Raw genomic sequence first — 26,399 nt, 5'->3', positions numbered from 1 at the left:
AACATTAGAAAATAGTGTCCCACAGAAGTAACATTTACCAACTAAACTCTGTTATTCATTGATATAGAGACACACTGTGGGAGAGCTGATGTTATTTCTACCTATCAAATCTAAATCATTATCTTCATCCAAAAGTACATTTTTATTTGCAGCAAAGTTATAAGATAGATGGTACTTTTTAAATTAATTAATTTGGCCACAGAGTATGTTCAATCTTAGTTCCCTGACCAGGGATTGAACTGTGTCCCCTGCACTGGAAGCACAGAGTCTTAACCACTGGACCACCAGGGAAGTCCCAATATGTACTTTCAAAAGTACATATTGAAACTCAGTACCTGAAAATTGAAATGTGATGTTCAATTACATCTGAAGTTAAAAAAAAGAAGTATTTAAAAATCAAATACAGCACTTCAATTTCTTTAAGCTATTTCCTTTATTTCAAAGTGTCAAAAAACTAAAGATATTCCGGTACACACACATATACTATGAATCTAAGAATTCAGAACTATGCAAAGAATTTTTCAATATGACTTTACAAATGAAATATTTACATACTTTAGCATAGTGCTTAATACTTATTTTTGAATTCTATTGCTGATGCTACTTCTAAAGAGCAATGACTCAACCAGAAAAATATTAAAGGGATGCCTTTTCTTTTGTAAAGTGCTTATGAGCAGCCGTATCCAAAAGCCAGGGTTTTCAGAAATACATAATATTAAAAGGTGCTCAAAGAGTCACTTCTTACAGAATCGAAAATGCCATTTTGTAACTTTGCACATGTAAACTGATTTTATCTGCATTAATGAAGGATTGCTTTCAATGGCCCTCAACTATATACTTCAAATCAAGACAGTGCTATTAGCATTAGCAGCGTGAACAGTAACAGCAGAACAAACAGCAGCACATTTTAAATAGATCACAGCAGACTAGAAAAACTGTAACAGCTTTTGGATATGTTACACATCCAAGAGTGGGCCTTCTCTTTCACTCTGTATACATGGTAAACATTTAAAAAAATAATAAAAAACATTATCTTGTCTCTCTATAATAACATTTTACAGTATATGAAGGGATTCAGATTCTTGTACCAATTAAGCAAATTCTCGTTTCTATATAGAGCAGCCTTTATATTTTCAACATTTAAAACAAAGCCTAAAAAAAAGAAAAGAGGAAAGAAAGAAAACCTATTTCCACCAAGATTGTGAGAAGGAATTAACAAATGAAACACCAAACACTAAAACACCTGAGGGAAGAAAACATGAACAATTTTGAATTTTTTTTTAAAGGTTTATATAAACATTCCAAAAAGGAATTCATTTTCAACTGTGAAATATCTGACTTCATTTTAATCATATATCACCTTCATTTGATATTAATAATTTAGAAAAAAATAAGCATCATCTTAGCTGAACTGCATTCTGTATCAGACTCTACTGACTCATGCCTGCAGTATAAACCATTCAATAGTCTTAGAGTGAGCATCCCCTCAGGTCCCTATTTTCTGAATCTTAAAGGGTTTTTTTACGCCTCCTATTCCTTTCTTCCAAAACTCCCCATATCTTCCAAGAAAAAATCCCTATTAAAAAAAAAATCACAATTTAAATACAGTGTGACAATGCTACATTTGATTTAAAATAGTAATAAATTATAAATTGCCAAATAACTTAATATTTCACAATGCAAATCCCTGGTATAAAAAAGAATCCATCTTGCCCTGAATATAATAAAGCAGTCCAGTGATTTCAAATTACTTATGAAATAAAGGCAAAAATAAGGTGTAAAATACTATTTATAAAAGTCAAGTAAGAAACCAGTTATCATAAATCTTTTTACAAAGATAAATGTAATGTGCCTTCCCAGTTCTAAAAATTGTTTGGGAGGTTTGTAATTTAGTGGTTTCAAAAATGACTTTAAGGAAACTAGAGATGGAATTACATATTAATTGTAATATATGACATATTAAATATATGTGATAATAACACTGCAATGATGAGAAATTTAATCTTTGAACCTGCTACTTTTTGGCAAGTACATTTTTTTCAAAGTCTTTGCTATAACTGATTAATTTTTAAATTGTTAGTTTTCAAAAACTTTGCTATTTGACATACTATGTTAACCAAGGAAATCAGGAAGTCTCAGTAACAGTATGTCTACAAAACAAAACAAAGATTGTTCTTGTATCTTTTGTTATTTTAACAAATACACTTTAAAATAGACAACATTGCTATGCCTGGAAATTAAAAATACCCAAACCGTTAAAAATGGGGTGGAAAAGGAAAGAAAAATTGAAAATTCTTATTTAAAAATAAATCTGAAGTCCTTGCATTTCTTAAGAACTTGACTTGTCAAATCACAGTTTATCTTCTTTTGGACCAAGCTGTGTCTTCCACCATTCATCCATGGGATAAGATGCTGATTCTCCATTCTGTAGGTTTCAACTGGAATTTTCTTGAATGTTTGCAAAGCTTGTACTGGACTTGAGACGTTTCGCTACATAAATAAAAAGTATTATATTTTAACTTAAATTTCATTCTCCAAACATGATAATTCATTATTTTATGTAAACTATAGTGTTCATCTATTAATTCTGTGTTTGAATCTGAATCTATTCAATCTTATAAGAATTAAATCTACATCTATTTTTTTCTACTAAACTCAAAAACATAACTTTGCTAGAAGCACATGACTTTGTAAGCAGCAGTACCAAATAAAACAGACAATTTATGTCATTCTGAACCCTACAATCTTAAATATGTTATATAAGTGAAAGTACTCTAGTTAAAAAATGGAAGTGCTATAAAGTATAATTTAAAACTATATATTTGGAAGTCTAATCTAGAAATGCAAATCTAAGTTTCCTTGAAAGAATTCAATGAAAGAACTCGACAATGTTTAAAAAAATTTTAAACAGTTTACAAAGCAAAGTGAGTTGGATATTACACACATTGCACAAACATAAATGGCTGCTAATAAAATATATGCAACCAATTTTGATTATGGTGTTGATAGGACTGAGTCATTAGAGTTAATAGAGAAAATCATAGTTATTGGCTAGGTAATATGTTTTGTTCTTATAGTTAAACATGTTTCTCATGTTCCAGAAATTAAAACCAATCATGCCATAATGAAGGTAACTTACACTGGATAACTAAGGAATCTCTGCTTATGATTTAGGTTTCCAGTGGTATTCAGGCATCTGGTTGTGCTTTTTCTTTTTGTTTTTTGAAAGCTTTGCAGACAACTTTGATTGCAAGGATGAGAATGACTATTCTAGTTTCTATCAGGGTCTCCCCTGACTACTCTAAAGTGCAAGATGACTGCATGACTTCCTCAGACCAGTGTATGGCTTCAGACTAAACTTAAAAGGAACTTAAACTAAAAAACAACCTAAGATAAAGCCTTCTTAAGCCTTCAGTGGATTTGGGGAGCAAACTAAATCAAAAAAATTTTTAAATTATGTTGTTTGATCATTTTATAATTATTTTAATTTGAAATTAAAAATTTTAATTATTAAATATAATCTAGTTTCTAATTATCAAATTCATTAAACCAATCAGGTAGCAATACCAGTGAGTACATATAACCATTACCCTGTGGCTCAGGGATAAAGAATCTGCCTACAATGCAGGAGCCACAGGAGATGCACATTTGATCCCTGGGTCGGGAAGATCCCCTGGAGGAGAGCAAGGCAACCCACTCCAGTATTCTTGCCCAGAGAATGCCATGGACAGGAGCATGGCAGGATACAGTCCATAGCGGTGCAGAGTAGGACAGGACTGAATCGATTTAGCAGGCACACACCCACATATAACTGTAACTTCTTTGCTTCCTTATTCTCTATCTGATAAATCTCCACATCATCCAAAATTCTACCCCAGGGATCATTTAATGGTAAATTCCAATATCCCTAATGCCAAGTGCATCTTCTCTTTCTCTGCAGTCCAACCACACTTTATGCACTTCTACTACATTTGTTGTGATGACTGGATTATGGTCAGTATATTTTTTGAGGGCATCTATTGTGCCTTGCTCCTTTTTAAATCCCTAATTCCCACAGGACTTGATGAATGGGAATGTATAAAATGGTAGCATAAAGAAAAGCAAATTAAAATTTCCATGAAGTAATAGCACAAGAATTATTTGCTTATGCTAACATTTCCTTAAATTCATCATTTAATTCCTAAACAATGCTTCTGAAAAACATTAATAGGTATTATGCAAAGGTCCTATTGTCAAGTTTGGGGGATATAATTAACGTTCAGGTACCTTATGAAGGTCATGTAAAGGAATTTTACAGGACTAGAATTATGAGGAACACACTCTAGGAACTGCTAACTTTAAGTATAATGTTCTTTTATTACACAAATATTTTTGAGCATTTACTATGGGCCATGTAGAGAAGCTCTATACAGTCAACAAAAACAAGACCAGGAGCTGACTGTGGCTCAGATCATGAACTTACCAAATTCAGACTGAAATTGAAGAAAGTAGGGAAAACCACTAGACCATTCAGGTATGACCTAAATCAAATCCCTTATGATTATACAGTGGAAGTGAGAAATAGATTTAAGGGACTAGATCTGATAGATAGAGTGCCCGATGAACTATGGACTGAGGTTCGTGACATTGTACAGGAGACAGGGATTAAGACCATCCCCATGGAAAAGAAATGCAAAAAAGCAAAATGGCTGTCTGGGGAAGCCTTACAAATAGCTGTGAAAAGAAGAGAAGTGAAAAGCAAAGAAGAAAAGGAAAGATATAAGTATCTGAATGCAGAGTTCCAAAGAATAGCATGAGAGTCCCTTGGACTGCAAGGAGATCCAACCAGTCCATTCTGAAGGAGATCAGCCCTGGGATTTCTTTGGAAGGAATGATGCCAAAGCTGAAACTCCAGTACTTTGGCCACCTCATGTGAAGAGTTGACTCATTGGAAAAGACTCTGATGCTGGGAGGGATTGGGGGCAGGAGGAGAAGAGGACGACAGAGGATGAGATGGCTGGATGGCATCACTGACTCGATGGATGTGAGTCTGAATGAACTCCGGGAGTTGGTGATGGACAGGGAGGCCTGGGGAGAAGGCAATGGCACCTCACTCCAGTACTCTTGCCTGGAGAACCCCATGGACGGAGGAGCCTGGTAGGCTGCAGTCCATGTGGTCGCTAAGAGTCTGACATGACTGAGCGGCTTTGCTTTCACTTTTCACTTTCATGCATTGGAGAGGGAAATGGCAACCCACTCCAGTGTTTTTGCCTGGAGAATCCCAGGGACAGGGGAGCCTGATGGGCTGCCATCTATGGGGTCACACAGAGTTGGACACGACTGAAGTGACTTAGCAGCAGCAGCAGCAGGGAGGCCTGGCGTGCTGCGATTCATGGGGTCGCAAGGAGTCCGACACAGCTGAGCGACTGAACTAAACTGATGTACTTTCTAGATGCTGGTGATATAGTGGTGAGCAAGATAAACTAAATCCATTTTCTGATGGAACTTACAGTTGAGTCAGGGTAGACAAACAAATAAGGTAGAAAATAAGGGGAAAAGTTAATTTAAACAGCAATTAAATGCTATTAAAGAAAGATGATATATAAGAACTAAACGAAGGGTGTATTCTTAGGTTGGGGAGATGGTCATAGAAGATCTTCTTTGGTCATAAAAGGTCTCTTAGGTCTTTGACTTAAGACCTGGATGACAAGAAGCCAGTCAATGAAAGTGGAGAGGGCAAATGTAAGAGCCTTGGAAGGAGGGCAGTGTGAATGAATTGGTGTCTGAGAGAAGAAACCTACACACAGCATCATGAGTACGGAGAAGGGTGGATGCAAGTAGTTTAGGAAGGCAGATGGGAGGCAGATCACATGCATCTTGGAGAGCAGACCCTAGAATAAGTTTGTATTTTATTCTAGGTGCAACAGGTACACAGGAAGGGTTTCAAATGGGAGAGGAGCATGGTAAAATTTGTGTTTAAAAATTCACTCTAGCTGGTATATGGAAAATGGATTGTAGGGGGTCAAGAAATTAATGAACAGATATCAGTCAAGGGACCCCTGAATTAGTGCTGACAAGGGACAATATATTTAAGATATATTTTTGGAAATAGGGCTGGCAGTATTTGCTGATGAATTTAAAGGAGTGGGGAAGTGAATATGGGAATGGGGAAATAAAAGAAAAAGAATTAAGAAAATAGAAAGACATTAAAAGAAATTAAGAGACAACAAGATTTGTGACTTGTACAATCAGGTGAACTCTTACTGTTCAGTTCAGTTCAGTAGCTCAGTCATGTCCAAATCTTTGTGATGCCATGGACTGCAGCATGTCAGGCTTCCCTGTCCATCCCCAACTCCCGGAGCCTACTCAAACTCATGTCCATTGAGTCGGTGATGCCATCCAACCATCTCAGACACTGTCATCCCCTTCTCCTCCCACCTTCAATATTTCCCAGCATCAGGGTCTTTTCCAATGAGTTAGTTCTTCACATCAGGTGGCCAGAGTATTGGAGTATCAGCTTCAGCATCAGGCCTTCCAATGAATAGTCAGGACTGATCTCCTTTAGGATGGACTGGTTGGATCTCCTTGCAGTCCAAGGGACTCTCAAGAGTCTTCTCCAACACCACAGTTCAAAAGCATTAATTCTTTGGTGCTCAGCTTTCTTTATAGTCTAACTCTCACATCCATACAGACTATTGGAAAAACCATAGCTTTGATCAGATGGACCTTTGTTGGCAAAGTAATGTCTCTGCTTTTTAAGATGCTGTCTAGGTTGGTCATAGCTTTTCTTCAAAGGAGCAAGCGTCTTTTAATTTCATGGCTGCAATCACCATCTGCAGTGATTTTGGAGCCCCCCAAAATAAAGTCTCTCACTGTTTCCATTGTATCCCCATCTATTTGCCATGAAGTGATGGGACCAGAGGCCATGATCTTTGTTTTCTAATGTTGAGTTTTAAGTCAACTTTTCCACTCTTCTCTTTCACTGTCACCAAGAAGCTCTTTAGTTCCTCTTTACTTTCTGCCATGAGGGTGGTGTCATCTGCGTATCTGAGGTTACTGATATTTCTCCCAGCAATCCTGATTCCAGTGCTTCATTTAGCCTGGCATTTCTCATGATGTACTATGCATGTAAGTTAAATAAGCAGGATGACAATAGACAGCCTGGATGTACTCCTTTCCCGATTTGGAACCAGTCTGTTGTTTCATGTCCAGTTCTAACTGTTGTTTCTTGACCTGCCTACAATTTCTCAGGAGCCAGGTAAGGTGGTCAGGTATCCCCATCTCTTTCAGAATTCTCCACAGTTTGTTGTGATCCACACAGTCAAAGGTATTGGCATAGTCAACAAAGCAGAAATAGATGTTTTTCTGGAACTCTTGCTTTTTCGATGATCCAGCGGATGTTGGCAATTTGATTGATCTCTGGTTCCTCTGCCTTTTCTAAATCCAGATTGAACACCTGGAAGTTCATGGTTCACGTACTGTTGACCTGGCTTGAAGAATTTTGAGCATTACTTTGCTAGCGTGTGAGATGAGTGCGATTGTGCGGTAGTTTGAGCATTCTTTGGCATTGCCCTTCTTTGGGATTGGAATGAACACTGACCTTTTCCAGTCCTGTGGCCACTGCTGAGTTTTCCAAATTTGCTGGCATATTGAGTGCAACACTTTCACAGCATCATCTCCCAGGATTTGAAATAGCTCAACTGGAATTCCATCACTTCCACTAGCTTTGTTCGTAGTGATGTTTCCTAAGGCCCACTTGACTTCACATTCCAGGATGTCTGGCTCTAGGTGAGTGATCACACCATCGTGGTTATCTGGGTCATGAAGATCTTTTTTGTATAGTTCTTCTGTATATTCTTGCCACCTCTTCATAATATCTTCTGCTTCTGTTAGGTCCATACCATTTCTGTCCTTTATTGAGCCCATCTTTACATGAAATTTTCCCGTGGTATCTCTAATTTTCTTGAAGAGATCTCTAGTCTTTCTCATTCTATTGTTTTCCTCTATTTCTTTGCACTGACCACTGAGCAAAGCTTTCTTATCTCTTCTTGCTATTCTTTGGAACTCTGCATTCAAATGGATATATCTTTCCTTTTCTCCTTTGCCTTTAGCTTCTCTTCTTTTCTCAGTTATTTGTAAGCCCCCTCAGACAGCCATTTTGCCTTTTTGCATTTCTTTTTCTTAGGGATGGTCTTAATCACTGCCTCCTGTACAATGTCATGAAACTCCGACCATAGTTCTTCAGGCACTCTATAAGATCTAATTGCTTGAGTCTATTTATCACTTCCACTGCATAATTGTAAGGGATTTGATTTAGGTCATACCTGAATGGTCTAGTGGTTTTCCCTACTTTCTTCAATTTCAGTCTGAATTTGGTAATAAGGAGTTCATGATCTGAGCCACAGTCAGCTCCTGGTCTTGTTTTTGCTGACTGTATAGAGCTTCTCCATCTTTGGCTGCAAAGAATATAATCAATCTGATTTTGGTTTTGACCATCTAGTGATGTCCATGTGTACAGTCTTCTCTTTTGTTGTTGGAAGAGGATGTTTGCCATGACCAGTGAGTTCTCTTGGCAAAACTGTTAGCCTTTGCCCTGCTTCATTCCGTAATCCAAGGCCAAATTTGCCTGTTACTCCAAGTATCTCTTGACTTCCTACTTTTGCATTCCAGTCCCCTATAATGAAAAGGACATCTTCTTTGGGTGTTAGTTCTAGAAGGTCTTGAAGGTCTTCATAGAATTGTTGAAGTTAAGCTTCTTCAGCATTACTGGTTGGGGCATAGGTTTGGATTACTGTGATACTGAATGGTTTCCCTTGGAAATGAACAGAGATCATTCTGTCATTTTTGAGAGTGCATCCAAGTACTGTATTTCGGACTCTTTTGTTGACAATGAGGGCTACTCCATTTCTTCTAAGGTATTCTTGCCCACAGTAGTAGATGTAATGGTCATCTGAGTTAAATTCACCTATTCCAATCCATTTTGGTTCACTGATTCCTAAAATGTAGATGTTCATTCTTGCCATCTCCTGTATGACCACTTCCAATTTGCCTTGATTCATGGGCCTAACATTCAGGTTCCTATGCAATATTGTTCTTTATGGCATCAGACTTTACTTCTATCACCAGTCACATCCACAACTGGGTGTTGTTTTTGCTTTGGCTCTGTCTCTTCACTCTTTCTGGAGTTATTTTTCCACTGTTCTCCAGTAGCATACTGGGCACCTACTGACCTGGGGAGTTCATCCTTCAGTGTACTATTTTTTTGCCTTTTCATACTGTTCACGGGGTTCTCAAGGCAAGAATACTGAAGTGGTTTGCCATTGTCTTCTCCAGTGGACTATGTTTTGTCAGAACTCTCCACCATGACCCGTCCATCCTGTGTGGCCCTACACGGCATGGCTCATAGTTTCATTGAGTTAGACAAGGCTGTAGTCCCTGTGATCAGTTTGATTAGAGTTCTGTGATTGTGGTTTTCATTCTGTCTACCCTCTGATGGATAAGGATAAGAGGCTTATGGAAGCTTCCTGATGGGAAAGACTGACTGAGAGGGAAACTGTGTCTTGTTCTGACAGGGGCCATGCTCAGTAAATCTTTAATCCAATCAAACAAAGACACTGATCAGAAGTAGTATGTGTCTCCTGCAGCGTTAAATAGATTTGCAAAGCAAATACAATGCTAAACCTTAAAGGTACATGAAGCCCTGAAAAATAGTTTCTCAACAGTGAGGTCTCTGCAATGTTTTGTTATTATTCTAAATAAATGCTTTTAAGACTGACTTATGACATATTTACAAAATTCTGACAATCTTCAAAATACTTTACTAAATACACCCATGATAAAGACTCTCTGCATTGTGCAAACTGATCTACAAGTAATCTTTTTTTTTTTTTAAGTCAGATATATTAGAAGTGAAGTTAGATAAATCATGAAGAAATGCCAGAAAAAGATTTACAGGGAAAAAAATTTTATATCATAGGTTCCTAGACTAGGAATAATATTTGAAAGAAAAAAAGCCTGATGTTTTTCTCTAGAAAATACCCTCTTTTAGAAATACTAAAACTACTCAGTGATAAGCCCATATTTTCACTCTGATAATACAGAAGAAACATATGAGACTTGGAAGTCACTTTTCTTTGGCTAGTTGAAACCTTCTAGTTAGTGCTTTTTCTGCTCTGCCCTATTTGATAGGGAGAAAGGAAAGGAATTAATACATACTGAGTATATGCCATATGTCAAATAACTTTCTTGCAACTACAATTCCAATTTGTTCATAAACATTCTCTGTGCAAGCTACAGTTTCTCCCTACCACCTGCTGCTTGTCTGGTGGTTCTGCCATGGGTAGTTCTGCAAATGGGCCTAAAAGTGGTCTGCTATTTATTTACCTATTATGGCTATCTCAGGTTTGCAAAGCCTTTGTTGCTATTGCTCTGTTGTTGTCAACTTTATTCTGGGGAATCGAGCTTTCTCAACTAAAGCTTCTGAAAGATACTGTATATTAAAGTTTGATTATAAACTCACTTATAAACTTACACATCTCTTCCATTAGTGAACAGAGTTGTAAAATTTGAAGAAGACAGCTGTTTCAAGCTAATATACCTTGAGCTCTCAGAGTATATACTATTTCTAAAGCAGGCTTAGATTTTTTTTTAAATACAGGTTTTTATCTAAATAAAAGAATAATCGTAAAAAGAAACTTACGTAGGATGAGTTTGCGTTTCTTTTGCTCTGAGTGAAGAAAACTACTAAGGTAGAAGACAACAGGTAGAAAGAGAATGAACACAGAAACAGCGATTACAGGCACTGTGTCCCTGCAAAGGACTGAACAGTTGAAAGTTCGACTCCAGAGTTTCCGAGTAATATTCATCTGAAACAATAACAAATACTGTTACTCTGTTTTTCATTTAATTTGTCTTCAAATTCATATAATTATTTTGTTAATAACAAGAACCCAGAATTTAGACTAAATATACATCCCTAAAAAATTATTAACAGTTGAGGACAATTTCTTTTTGTAGGAAAATAAGCTGGTTCACAATTAGTCATTGTATAAATTTATACCCATACAAAAATCTCATATTCAAAATTCATAATACTGTCCAAAGAATTTCAACCTTTCACAGACTTCAAACACAAAACTTGCATCAACAGAAATATAGTTAGACTGTGCTTCGTTCATTAAAAAATATTTAAAAGGGTAGCTATGAGAGGTGATAAATGTTAACTTGACTCTGGGAATTCTTTCACAGTGTAGATCAAATCATCATGTTGTATACTTTAAATATATAACAATTTTATTTGTCAAATATACCTCAATAAAACTGGGGGGGAAGTGTCACAAAAACAAAAATTTTTTTTCATATGTTATCTATGTAATTTCACTGAGCTTGTTACAATATTTTTACAATGGAAATAAAAATATCAACTTTATAAGGCGTCTCTTTTTTCAAAAGGCTTCTCTTCAAGACATGATATCTATGAAATGCTTAATCTCTTATTTAATATATTACAAAAGATTCATACTCACGGCAAGTAATTTTTTAAGTAGGTAGTATCTAATGAGTCACAGACCCTTTATTAAGACAATGTGTGCATGTGTGCTAAGTCCCTTCAGTCATGTTGGACTCTTTGTGACCCTATGAACTGTAGCCTGCAGGGCTCCTCTTGTCCATGGGGATTCTCCAGGCAAGAACACTGGAGTGGGTTGCCAGGCCCTCCTCCAGGGATCTTCTCAACCCAGGATTAAACCTGTATCTATCCCCTTCACTGGGAGCTGGGTTCTCTACCACTAGTACCACCTGCGAAGTCCTTATTAGACAATGTTAACAAGCAGCATGCTTTAAATACACTTAGGGGCTGCTGTACCTCGCATTTGTTGAGCTCATGATTTCTGTCAAACAGGCTAAATGATATAAGGAAACTGCCAAATTTAATGTAGAAAACTGTTCCTGCCTCAATTTTAATTGAGTTTACAAATGGTGCCTTGTAAGTTTGTTGTAATTTTTGCTTATTGCAAGATGAATGTTCTAGAATAGGTTGGTCATGTTGATTTCTTCTGTAATTCAACTTATGTCATAGAACCAATATTCATTTTTCTTTATTAAAATAATTAAAGACTATTATTCTCTTTTATTGGAGGATAAGTTTTCTTTTAAATTCTTTTAAAGAGAATATAAAAATTCTTTTAAAAATATACAAATTCTTTTATATTTTTTTTAAAAGATATTTATTATTTACTTGGAACCTACTAGAAAGCCAAGTATTGACTATTCTAAACATCAGGAACAGCTGCTGCTGCTGCTAAGTCACTTAAGTCGTGTCCGACTCTGTGTGACCCCATAGACGGCAGCCCACCAGGCTCCCCCGTCCCTGGGATTCTCCAGGCAAGAACACTGGAGTGGCTTGCCATTTCCTTCTCCAATGCATGAAAGTGAAAAGTGAAAGTGAAGTCGCGCAGTCGTGTCTGACTCTTGGCGACCCCATGGACTGCAGCCTACCAGGCTCCTCCATCCACGGGATTTCCCAGGCAGGAGTACTGGAGTGGGGTGCCAGTGCCTTCTCCAAGGAACAGCAGTAACAAACAAAAATCCCCATGGTACATCCATATTAAGTGCTTTTTACCATTCTAAAGATTACTGATACACTATGTTCATCTCAAGCTGCTATAATTCACACTCATCATTCTCAAACATTACGTTTACCAATTTTGACCACAAATTATCTGCTTTTTGCCAATAATTTTTCAATTTCTTCTAACACTTCAATAATCAGGTATCACATTCCCATAAAAAGGCATGATCGCCATCTAGTGGTACCCCATGTAAAGGCAGGCTATTCAATGGAGAAGAGTTTTTGCTGACCATTCATTCACCCTATGGAGAAGGCAATGGCACCCCACTCCAGTACTCCTGCCTGGAAAACCCCATGGATGGAGGAGCCTGGAAGGCTGCAGTCCATGGGGTCGCTGAGGGTAGGACACTACTGCGCGACTTCACTTTCACTTTTCACTTTCATGCATTGGAGAAGGAAATGGCAACCCACTCCAGTGTTCTTGCCTGGAGAATCCCAGGGACGGCAGAGCCTCGTGGGCTGCCGTCTATGGGGTCGCATAGAGTAGGACACGACTGAAGTGACTTAGCAGCAGCAGCATTCAACTTATATACATGTTACTAAGGGCCTGCTATTTGCCAGGTGCTATCCTAGAAAGCTGAACAGTGAACAAAAAAGGACATGAAGTCCTTGTCCTCCTGAGGCTTATATTTTTTAGTAAGAAGAGAAAGACTGCAAATAAGGAAACAAAACTTTTTCAGATGGTAATAGATACAAAGAAATAAAGCAAGAGGATAGGAAGTAATTGAGGAATGGCTTCAGAAACACGTAATAACAAAACCTAGAGACTTCCTGAATTAGTAACAAGTGCACAAGAAACTAAAATGCAAACATCTAACAATACCCATACCTCTGAAAATGACACTCATCATCAAATTTAAAAAACAAGATGTATAAATGGAGTATAATCAATAAAAATATTAAATCACTATGTTGTATACTTGAAACTAATATAATACTGTAAGTCAACTATACTTTAATAAAAAGTACCAAATATACTAAATTATCAACTTGCTGATGAAGCATCTGATTAATTTCCATTTTAGCCTTACATATCAGGATATTCTAAAACTTACTACTTAGCAACTAGTTATTTCTGGTTGAAGACAGCATATGCAGATTCTAATAATAACAGAAGGCATATTCAACACTGCAAAACATATACTGTTTCACAAGCAAAGTACTTACTGCATCCTCCACGTCAATGCATAAATGTGTTCCAAATTCAGCCTTGCTTTCACGTTCATTTATTTTTTGCATTTCACCATACAGACTATTCAGAGTTGTATATGCTTCACGACAGTTTTTGCATACTTCTGAATAATTTCTTAACTGAAGACTGTGTGCGCTCCCCTAAAACGTCAAAGGCACATGTGATACACGTTACGCCTGTAATACACACACTAAACATTGAATTTTAATTAAATTTCCTAGAAGAAATAATAGAGGCATTAAAGTGCTGAGCTGTGATGTGGGGAAGGTTGCTAAACCACTGTGAGCCTTGGTTTTATCACCTATAAAGTAAGGATACCCTTACCTGTATTACAGGCCCGAGGAATAAAGACTGATGTATAACATATAGCAAAATGTTTGGCACTTTCTAGTTGCCCCTGAATTTTGAGAACGACAGCACTAGCCACTGTTAACTGAGAACAACACTAGCTCATACACCAAATTAATGATACCTACATACCAAAAATTTCCTAAGTTATCTTGTCATTTATACATCTACCCTTATCTATCCTGCTGCTGCTGCTGCTGCATCGCTTCAGTCGTGTCCGACTCTGTGCGACCCCATAGACAGCCCACTAGGCTCCCCCGTCCCTGGGATTCTCCAGGCAAGAACACTGGAGTGGCTTGCCATTTCCTTCTCCAATACGTGAAAGTGAAAAGTGAAAGTGAAGTCGCTCAGTCGTGTCTGACTCTAGCGACCCCATGGACTGCAGCCCACCAGGCTCCTCCGTCCATGGGATTTTCTAGGCGAAAGTACTGGAGTGGGGTGCCATTGCCTCAAGTATGCCCCTGCCTGTACTGAATGTGAACACTGAAGTCTACCTTATTGAGACAAAGAGGACTTTATTGATGAACAAGGAAAAGGCACCTAAACTACATTCCTTCCTCAACCCACTTTACCCCAAGGCTTACAATCCAGGCCTTTCTGGTCAACAAAAAGGGACTAATACCAATGAACTGTATAACCTGAAATGAAGGTAATGGGTATAAGACACAATGTTAGTGGATCTTAACCTTTTCTACTTCTAGTACTAACACTTATTATTTCAAGAACAAGTTTGCTAAACAGTTCACACTTTTGTTTTCTATTCCATTTATTCTTTACCTTGGAGCCTGAAGAAATAACATTAACTGACTGCTGGAATGAAAGAAAAAAGAAAAAAGTTACAGAAATCAAGCTGATGGAGCCTCTACAACATTACCCTCACCATCCGACAGAGAAACTCAGTCTCTGTTCAGTTCTGCCACAAGAAATAGCCCATTGCCTGTTTTTCATAGAACAAACGTACATTTACCTAAATATGTTCAATCAAAAATTGAGCCTAATGCCTTGATAGAGGAGTATAATTTTGTCATTTATATTAAAACTTAAAATGTACATATCTTTTGACATTGCAATTTCACTTCTAGGAATTTATCAGACAGATAAACATGGATAATATCACCAGCCCTGCCAAGGGCAAGTAGAACCATGACTGACCCCAAAGCCAGCATGCCCTCCTCTGAGGACCTTGTGGCTATCATGTCCATCTGTCCATGGGTCTTTCTTTGCTCTGAGTAACTCCAAAAGGGGGAGCTGCAGTTTATCTGAGCTCGAGTGATGGGCAGAGGCAGCTGACCACAAACCAGACAGGCAGTCCTCCAAAGAAACGGGGGAAGAGGATAGCTCGAACCTCTGAAAAACACATGGGGCCAGGAGAGCAGACAGTTGGAGACCTCTGGCTCCAGCCAGTCTGGGGGTCAAGGGCGAAATCTGAATGCAGGTCAAGAAGCAACAGTTAGAACTGGACATGGAACAACACACTGGTTCCAAATTGGGAAAGGAGTACGTCAAGGCTGTATATTGTCACCTGCTTACTTAACCTATATGCAGAATACATCATGCAAAATGCCGGGCTGGATGAAGCACAAAGGTGGAATCAAGACTGCCAGGAGAAATATCAAGAACCTCAATACACAGATGGCCTTATGGCAGAAAGTGACTAGGAACTAAACAGCCTCTTGATGAAAGTGAAAAACCTGGCTTAAAACTCAACATTCAAAAAACGAAGACCACGGCATCTAGTCCCATTATTTCATGGCAAATAGATGGGGAAACAGTGGAAACAGTACGAGACTTTATTTTGGGGGGCTCCAAAATCACTGCAGATGGTGACTGCAGCTATGAAATTAAAAGACGCTTACTCCTTGGAAGGAAAGCTATGACAAACCTAGACAGCATATTAAAAAGCAGAGACATTATTTTGCTGACAAAGGTCTGTCTGATCAAAGCTATGGTTTTTCCAGTAGTCATGTATGGATGTGAGAGTTGGTCTATAAAGAAAGCTGAGCACCAAAGAATTAATGCTTTTGAACTGTGGTGTTGGAGAAGACTCTTGAGAGTCCCTTGGACTGCAAGGAGATCCAACCAGTCAATCCTAAAGGAAATCAGTTCTGAATATTCATTGGAAGGACTGATGCTGAAGCTGAAACTCCAATACTCTGGCCACCTGATGGGAAGAAGTAACTCATTGGAAAAGACCTGATGCTGGGAAAGACTGAGGGCAGGAGGAGAAGGGGACAACAGAGGATGAGATGGTTGGATGGCATCACTGACTCAATGGACATGAGTCTGAGCAAACTTCAGGAGCTGGTGATGGACAGGGAAGCCTGGCATGCTGCAGTCCATGGGGTCACAAAGAGTCAGACATGACTGAGTGACTGAACTGAACTGAACTGATACCCCAAAAGGACTGTCCTTGTTTGTAACAGTAAAATACTGAACCAAACAAAAATCTCCATCAATATAAAGACTGACAGACTAAATGGTGGGTCAGTCATGTCTAATTCTTTGTGACCCCATGGACTGTTGTCTGCCAGGCTTCTCCGTCCATGGGATTCTCCAGGCAAGAATACTGGATTGGGTTGCATGCCTTCTTTCAGGGGATCTTCCCAACCCAAATGGTGGCATAGCCAAACAATAAAAAAGCCCTGTGATGTTTGAAACAAATGAGGAAGTAGGATTCTCGGAAGATGATGACATCAGCATGTGCCTGTCTCCTGATTTCTTTTCTGAAGAGACTCAAGAACAGACCGTAAACCCAGGCCCCTGAAGAGCACTGCAAATTATAAAGGCATGCCACGCACATCTCATGGGAAGGCTCTACGACAGCTATCACACCATTCCCAGGGAAACTAGCTGGCAACACAGTCTCTTGTGACCCTCTAGCCCCTGCAACCACCCACTGTCCTCTAGAGATTCGAGGGGCTGGCAAAATAGCCCCACCCTGCCTGCAAGGCCATCCACAAAAAGCAGTCTCCACACCCACCAAGACAGTCCAGCCTCCCAGAAAAGCTACCTGTAAATACATACTGACATAAGATGGATTTGGTCTGGAACTTAAACCCACATCCCTGCCTCATCGTTGAGCCAGAAGCCACTGCCACAGCCAATACCATCAATTTCACTGCTATCACCTATCTCTTTAGCTAGTTCCCCTCCCCTCTGTAACACACAAACACACACACGCACACACACATGCACACGCAAAGACACACCCCATACAACACTGGCGTTGCCCCCCCCACACACACCCTATAAAACACTAGCATTGCCCAGAACTCAGGCCTCTTTATCACTTCTATCTACACTCACATCCAAGTCTCCAGGCTTGATACTATCTGTACCTGATGACTTAAATCTACAGCTCCAGCTCATACCTCTTCCTGGTAATAAATAAACCAACCAACCATTCAATTCAAGGAACGAGAAAAATGACAAAAACCAAAGGAATATAGGAAGATAATCAGTGCAAAAGCATAAATTAACACATTAAGAAAAATAAAATAGAAACTGATAAAGACAATTGTGGATTTTCAAAAAGACCAATACAAACATACCTTCAACAAGCCTAAATAAAATTCAAGGGAAAAAAGGTCTCATAAGTACAGCATTTAAAGTAAGAAAGGAAATATAGCTACATATATGATAGAAATTTTAAGGAGTAACCAATTACTAAATGCAATGCATTATCCTGGAATGAATCCTGACACAGAAAAAGGATATTAGTAGGAAAACAGGTGAAATCAGAATGAAGTCTGGCATTTAGTTAAGAGTTATGTACCAATGTTCATTTCTTATTTATGACTAATGTACCATGGTAATATAAGGTGAACATTAGAAGAAACTGGGTCAAGGGTATACAGGAATTCTCTGTATTACCTTTGTAACTTTTATAAAAATCTAAAATCATTCCAAAATAAAACATTTTAAAATAGCCAGTTAAAATCCGTAGTGGGGGAAGAAAAGGTACAACTCCCAAAGGCACCAAACACTACGTAATAATACCTTGAAATAGGGACTTTTCCAGTGGTCCAGTGGTTGGGAGTCTGCCTTGCAATGTTGGGGATGTGGGTTTGACCCCTGATCAGGGAACCAGGATGCCACATGCCACAGAAAACTAAGCCTGTGCACCACAACCACTGAGTCTGCGTGCCCTGGCGCTTGTGTGCCACAACTAGAGTCCGTGTGCCACAACAAAACATCGGCATGACACAACTAAGACACGCCACAGCCAAATAAGTATTTCTTAAAAACAACCTGGAAATAAAGTTAAGAACCATTACAAGGCCTATATGAAATTTAAATAAATAAAACTGTGCTAGAGAACATTAAAAAATAAAGAATAGTGGTGGCTGCCAGGAGCTAGAGAAAGAGGAGATGGGAGTTATTGCTTAATATGTACCGAGTTTCAGTTTGAGAAGATGAAACATTCTTGAGATGGATGGTGGTGGAGTTGTACTTTAATGAGTGTACTTTAATGCCAATTAACTTTATACTTAAAAACTGTAATGTGGTAAATTCTGTATTGCTTATTTTATTTCAATAAAAAAGTAGTGAATATACTGTACTCCAAGATAGAAGAGCTCAATATCATAATGTCAATTTTTCCAAAATGATAAATCTAAAATGTAATGCAATTATAATAAAATATCAAAATGATTGATTTTTTAAAACTTTGTTCTAAAATTCATTTCTTGGATTTATTTAGTAAATCCTGTTTTGACAGTCAAGAAGCCATCAGAATAAAGAGTTGGAGCTAAGGCTCACATGTGTGTGTGCTCAATCACTAAGTCATGTCCAGCTCTTTATGACCTCATGGATGTAGCCCACTAGGCTCCTCTGTCCATGGAATTTCCTAGGCAAGAATACTGAAGTGGGTTGCCATTTCCTTCTCCAGGGCATCTTCCCGATCCAGGAATCAAACCCTCATCTCCTGCGTTGGCAGGTGGATTCTCTACCTTTGAGCCACCAGGGAAGCCTCTAAGCCTCACATCTTACACCAAAATAAATTTCAAATAGATAAATGATGCTTAAATATATAAAACTAAATCCTGAAGGTCCTAGAAGAAATCATAGGAGAAAATTTTTAAATAATCTCAAAGTGGGAAAAGGCCTTCTAGTGTGATGCAAAATCCTTAACTCATTAATTTTGATAAATCTAATGACATGAATGGAGAAGGCAATGGCACCCCACTCCAGTACTTTTGCCTAGAAAGTCCCATGACGGAGGAGCCTGGTAAGCTGCAGTCCATGGGGTCGCTAGAGTCGGACATGACTGAGCGACTTCACTTTCACTTTTCACTTTCCTGCATTGGAGAAGGAAATGGCAACCCACTCCAGTGTTCTTGCCTGGAGAATCCCAGGGACAGGGAAGTCTGGTGGGCTGCCATCTCTGGGGTCGCACAGAGTCGGACACGACTGAAGTGACTTAGCAAAAAAAAAAAAAGACATGAAAATTTAAATTTTCTTCACAACAAAAAGAGAAGCATGATAAAAAGACAAACAACAAACCAGGATAAGAATATTTGCAACCAACATCCCAGGAAAAATGCTAGCTTCCCTCAAGTACATGTATCAGAACTAGTCTTGTTTGGTTTCTAAAACCAAAGAGCTCCCAGATAGGTTTGGTAAATGCTGTGTGTTTGGTTTCTAAAACCAAAGAGCTCCCAGATAGGTTTGGTAAATGCTGTGTACAGTAATTACTATTTGAAGTTTTACATAACGTACCTTTGTCCACTGAAGTTCTGCAGTCCTGTAGTAAAGCATTTCTCACCTTTATTAACACTAAACCTTTTTTTATGGACTATCTATTAAATGCTTGCAGAACATATTTTGGGAAATATTTATCTAGTATATGTTCATCTAATAAATGTTTTTTACTATACTCAAGGAAATCCATAATTCTGTTATCACATTTATTAAAAAGAAAATCATACATACCTATATCTTAAACATGTTTATAACTATTTTTGTGGATTACTTACTTGATTAAAAGCAAGTTTCAAAACTAGGACTTTACCAGAACTCCAGTTTCACCCTTCACCACCACCAGGAAAGCTCTAATACTAACATTCAAAGGTCAGAGGTGGAGAAAACAAAACCCAATAACTTGGTTTCTTAAAGGCTACCTTTTATATTATAATTCAAAACTCAAAGTTATGTTACTAAACAGAATCTTTTAAAGTAGGTAAAATATATTTAAGCAAACACTGAGGCAGAGAATAAGCTTCTTATAGACAATCATACTGAACTGCAAAATACATTATTGCATAAACAAAGTCAAAGTAAATTATTGTCAGACAGAACAACATTGTGTTTCAATTAAACAATCACATGCTTCAGTTAATATGTTCATACTCATTAACTCATTGGATCCTGACTACAAAATAGTGGAAGGTAGGTAGTCAGGGTAGATCTTACTATTCCCACCTTACAAATTAAAAAACTGAAGTTTTGTTGATTTGCCCAAGAGCTAGTAATAGATTTAGTAGAAATCCAGGTCTACCTCTACACTCTATGTGTATATAAATATCAACAAGTAGTGCTATAAAAACTGGAATTATTTATTACTCATTTGGACAAAACAGCATTTTAATTTCAAGTATCATATATAAAAATACCTGAAGGTTATTCTCAAAGCAGGTCAAGGTGTGATTAAATTGGTTGAGGAAGTATACTGTGCTATTTGATAATTCTTCACTTTTGTTCGTTAAACAATCTGTCAAGAAACCAAAAAAGCATATTGATATAACTCAAGCAGTAATTATATAGTCATTTATCTCTTAAGCTGTTACCTTCCGTTTTGCACTATTGTAAACCTCTGTTCAAATAAGCATGAAGTGTCTTCACACGTTAAGAGAATTTTCCAAATACATGAAACTTACCCCTTTCAGTTTCCGAAATATTTTTGTTAACATCATAACCATTTTCATGAAAATCTTAATCACATACTCTCCTCTCTTTGTAAAAACAATATATCAAATAAAATTGAAACTGATTTTTTGACAGTGCAAAGTCTTAATCATGAATATCAGTTATCAAATGCTGCCTTAATAGGAGTACTTCAGGCATAAGACCATTTATCTGCATTGATTTCAGCTAAATGTATACGCTTTTTGAACCTTTTCTGTGTTAAATTTAGTAGTTCTGGGTCTCTTCCATCTCCACTAGTAGGTCAGTTATTGCATCAAAGAGGGTAATTTTTAAAAATCTGCTCTTTCTAATCTATTGTGAGTTGGGAGACCAGAGAAACAAGCTGGTGATAATTTTGCATAAAATACTCATACAGGGACTACAAGTAATATCTGGAAATAAATACAATTGTTTCATATCTTTCTAAAAATCTCACATAAATGATATTCCTCTGCAACTTGCTACTCTCACTTAGTATTAGCTCAAATTAAATCCTTTGAATTATTTTATATGCATGAACATAGCATCTATCTATTGCCCCTCCTTGGATGAACCTATTCCTTATCCTTAGTTTGTGCTCTTATTCCTTATCCTCTCCCTGTGCTCTCAGATTACTCTCTGGGATCTAGGTTCAAGGGCTTAACATCACATCCTAGAACTCACGGTCAGCCATTTCAATCTCACGCTCCTAGAATCCTTGTCCTCTTTACGTTCCACATAACCACAAGTATTAATATTTTAAGCCTTCATTATCTTCCCAGGTGGCGCAGTGGTAAAGAATCTGCCTGCCAATACAGAAGCCTGGGTTGGGAAGATCCCCCGGAGTAGGAAATGACAACCCACTGCAGTATTCTTGCCTGGAAAATTCCATGGACAGAGGAGCCAGCGGGCTACAGTCCATGGAGTCACCAAGAGTCAGACACAACTGAGTGACTGAGCACGCACACAACTTTTCTCTATTCCCAACTGTAGTTGTTGAATGCTACTACAGAAAATTCTGAAGTTATAATGAGGGGACTCAATTCAAACTAATGTCAGATTCACAAAACAATTCTTGTAGATGCCCTGCCAATTATTCCACAAGAGATATTAAAATATTTTCTATTCTCTAGTACTCAACCATACTCTTGTTCCTCTTCCGTTCAACTGACAGCTGTACATTATACCCACTCAGGGCCATCTATTATTATCTTTCAACTGGGAGCAGATAGAAGGCTGTTGCAACTATCCAGGAGAAAAGAGGTAATGCAAACAAAAAGAAATCAATGGATAAGAGACAGATTGAATAAGTAGTGAAGAGTACCAGAATATGCCAACTCAAAATATGCCTTTTTGGGATATGGATTATTCTGAGCTAAAGGACTTTCAGAACCAAGAGATTCAGGAAAAACTAAGAACAGGGTTCAAGTTTTTATTTTGTAAATAAAATTTACACTTGTAAAGGAAATTTCCATTTGTAAAGATGTTTTCCTCTCCAGAGAAAGAAGAACTCATAACAACTAACTCTTCCCAATGGAGAAGGCTCTAACTTAAATCTACATAACAAATCTTACTAAGCAATCCTGTTTACCATATTTTACTGGTCACTTCCCCATAACTTGCCTCCTACATCCAGAAGGCCAAAATCCCTTTCCTCTGATTAGCCTAAGATGATATATAAACCCAAATTCTAACCATTTCTTTGAGTTCCTCATCACTGGGTGCTCCCACATGTACATGTGCAATGCACATGTTAATAAGCTTCTGCTTGCTTTTTCTTGTTACTCCATCTTTGGCCAGTCTAATTAAAGAGTTCCAATCAAAGAACCTAAAATGGGTGAAGGAAAAAAAAATTTTTTTCCCTCCCCTTGAGCAGACATTAGGATAAGACACACTATGCAATGTATTCACTATTACAAACAACAATCACTACAATGAAAGCTAACGTTAACTGAGTAGTTGCTATGTTCCAAGTGCCATGCCTGTACTTTAAACACATTCACTCAATTCTTACAACAATCTTATAAGGAAAGGTGGTGGTGGTGGTTTAGTTGCCAAGTCATGTCCAACTCTTTCAACTCCATAGACTATAGCCTGCCAGGCTCCTCTGTCCATGGGATTTCTCAGGCGAGAATACTGCAGTGGGTTGTCATTTCCTTTTTCAGGGAATGTTTCCAAGCCAGTGATAGAACTCACATCGTTGCAGGCAGTCTCCTGCATTTCAGGTGGATTCTTTATCATTGAGCCACCAGGGAAGCCATGAGGCAAGAACTTTTTAATATAAGGAACACTTTTTAAATAAGGTACAGAGGCTGACAGGAATTAAGGAAGTTGCCAAGGTCACGACCGATAAGTAAAAACCAAGAGTTGTTACTCAGTCTGATTCCTAAGCCTGCACTTTCAAATACCACAAACACAAAGTATTCACATCTACACTCTAAAAAATTAAAGTTTAATATGGGTAATTAATAAATACATACCTCCACTCCTCCATCCACCACCCATAGATTTCCCCATAGATTTTACACCATGCAGGGATTCAGGCAGTTGCTATCAACTGCTCAGTGCTGGCAACTGAGACGAAGCCTAAAACTGGTGAACAGGGCAACTAGTACATTAAGACTCCTTAATGCAAGCTGGAAAAAGACATTGCCTTTGGGTAGTTTACAAGAGTGCTTCTGCCTCCAGAAGCTGAGTTGGAATCCCGCTCCATTCACCTGCTCACATAGGCCAATAGTGTAGGACCTGGTCTGTACCTGGGGCCCTGCTGATGAACTCTACATTCTCTGCAGCTTTATCTTCTCGAGCATGTAAGTCCTGTTCTGATCATTCACCTTATCATTTGAAAATCTGAGGGATCACTTCACAAATTAGGAAACAGCCAGAGAAATACGATGATATACTGAGGACCATACATCAAGTCAGTAAGTTATTAAAATATAAAATATACTTGTCAGGCTCTTAATTAAGTTTATCTCAATTATACCATTTTTTCTTTACTATTTAAAAATGTTATTCTATTGGCTTTCAAAAAGTTTATACACTAAATTCTTTAAAAAAAATAACAACATAAGCCTCTCTTAATCTTGGTTTAACATCATCACAAAGTAGCCTTGAATCTTTTTACACATGAGGTAGAGTATATATAAATAAAAACAGCTACAAATGTGCATAATATTAGTATATGGGCTAATAAGATTGAAGTGGTTTACAGTTTTTGTAGTTGACATTTTGTAGGGAGGTAGAGGGAATAAAATTTCACCTACAACAATTATATATCTGTATATAATGAGCCATGTCATGGCAATGGACATGTATGATACAGGGGGTAGGTGTATACCCCTGTATTGCCGTATAAAAGAGAGAGCAATGGCAATTTCTTCTATACAAAATACGTAACTAAGTAATTTCTTTATAAAAAGGTAATTTATAGAATAATGAAAAATAAAAACAAAAGAAAAAATAATTTAAAAAAAAGAAGCTTCTCTGAACAACAAAGAACTTAATTCCTCTTATTTTACTAACAGCCATTCCTTTTCATTTGAAATAATTTGAAAATTAAACTAAAGGCTAATATAGACCAGTCATCTTATTAAGTACTGCATTAATGCAGCACTATCAAAAATCTTTCAGTGATCATTAGTGATATTATAAAGCACAAAGGAGTTTACTTACATAATGAGATTAAAAATATCTTCATTATTAAAGAGCTCTGACTTTCTGATCTAAAACAAAGGAACTCCAGTGAAATTCCTTTTATCCTTTTGTAAGAATTGGGAACATACGGTTACAAGCAGTGAGAAGCTATATAGTTTAGAAATTAGTAAGTTAAGAAATATTAGTAATAATAAAGCTTCCTATAAGCACTATAAGTGAAGTGGTCATTATGAATTTTCCTCATCTCAGATAATCAATGAAGCCTCATCAAGGATAGATTAGCACAGTTTCTAGCTCAGTGAGGGCTCAGGCATCAGCTCAAGAGGCATTCTTAAAGGTGTTAAGGGTTCAAGTTAAGACCTTACATAGAAACCTACTAAATAACATAACAAGAATTATGTATCCATCTTTAGATAAAAGAATTTGACATCTGTTAGGACTTTGTATAAGGATCTCTGCTGTTTTTCATAACTAGTTTTATAGAGAAAAACAGGGACAATCACCAATTTCTGAAAAACAGGGTAAGCTTCAGAAAATATAGCATTAAAGTATGGCAACTTTTTACCTGAACAACATAATTAAGCTTAGTAAGTATGAACAAAGGATATCTAAAGTTATAAGATATAAATGTGAGTCTAATGCTTAGTATGCTACCATTTGGCTAAAATATGGGAAAGATGGGTTCCAATTAATTGACTTTCTTGTTCACTTTTTTTTTTTTTTAAGATTAATTTATTTTTGGCACTGCTCAGTCTTCATTTTGGAGTATGGCCTCTAGGGCACGCAGGCTTCAGGAGTTGCAGTGCTCACGCTTAGTTGCTCCGAGGCATGTGGCATCTTCCTGGACCAGGCCTGGAACCCTGGTTAACTATTAAGTTTTATTATTGATTTTTAAAGAATCAAGACAAAAAGTGAAGAGTGGCAGAATATGCCTTTCTAACATAGGCTTATCTGCTGTAAGGATTATTTCGAGCTGAAGGCACTTGGAAAACAGCCAATGCAGTGATAAGCTTTCTATGAATTCCCCCTTACCTGCCTAAAGACAGAGCTTCCAAAAGAAACTCAATTGTCATAAATCTCTTCTCCAGGAGTTTCATCAACTAGGGAAGATTTTCTCCTATCAGGGGAAAGGTGACCAATCGAACAGAATGGCGAGTCCAGAAATAAATTCCTGCATATATAGTCAACTACGGGCTTCCCTGGTAGCTCAGAGTTGAAAGGGGCTTCCCTGGTGTCTCAGCAGTAAAGAATCTGTCTGCAATGTGGGAGACCCCTGCAGTGCAGAGACTGGGGTTTGATCCTGGGTTGAGAAGATCCCCTGGAGAAGGAAGTGGCATCCCACTCCAGTATTCTTGCATGAGCTGAAAGTACAGAAAGAGTGGAATGGTGATTATCAAAGGGTGGTGGGTGGGGGTAAAGGGGGTGGTTGGTCAAAGGGTGCAAACCTCCAGTTGTATGACGAGACAAATTCTGGGGATCTAATGTACAGAATGGTGATTTTAGTTAGCAATACTGTATTGTATACTTGAAAGTTGCTAAGAGAATAAATTTTAAGTGTTCTTATCACACTCACACACACACACACACAATGGTAATCATGTGACACGATGGAGATGTTTGTTATCCAACACTATGGTGGTAATCATTCTGTAGTATATAATTGTATCAAATCAACACATTGTACAACTTAAATGTAAACAATGTTACATG

The 26,399-nt window shown here is 37.7% G+C and overlaps 1 protein-coding gene across 1 annotated transcript in view; it reads right to left on the bottom strand.

The window, feature by feature from the left end:
* Window positions 1-414: 414 nt before the first annotated feature.
* OSTM1 (osteoclastogenesis associated transmembrane protein 1) overlaps window positions 415-26,399 on the bottom strand; it is a 40,864-nt gene continuing 14,879 nt past the window's right edge. Inside the window, exons 3-6 of the mRNA XM_055535276.1 lie at window positions 20,762-20,859; window positions 13,775-13,939; window positions 10,679-10,844; window positions 415-2,490 (exon numbers count right to left, since the gene is read on the bottom strand). Of these exons, the coding sequence (XP_055391251.1) occupies window positions 2,435-2,490; window positions 10,679-10,844; window positions 13,775-13,939; window positions 20,762-20,859 (485 nt within the window). The 3' untranslated portion in view covers window positions 415-2,434. The remainder of the gene's footprint in view (window positions 2,491-10,678; window positions 10,845-13,774; window positions 13,940-20,761; window positions 20,860-26,399) is intronic.

The sequence above is a fragment of the Bubalus kerabau genome, chromosome 9, assembly GCF_029407905.1.
Source record: "Bubalus kerabau isolate K-KA32 ecotype Philippines breed swamp buffalo chromosome 9, PCC_UOA_SB_1v2, whole genome shotgun sequence".
NCBI classification, from domain to species: Eukaryota; Metazoa; Chordata; class Mammalia; order Artiodactyla; family Bovidae; genus Bubalus; species Bubalus kerabau.
The sequence above is the reverse complement of the archived record's forward strand: the minus strand, read 5'-3'. Positions and strand labels throughout refer to the sequence as shown.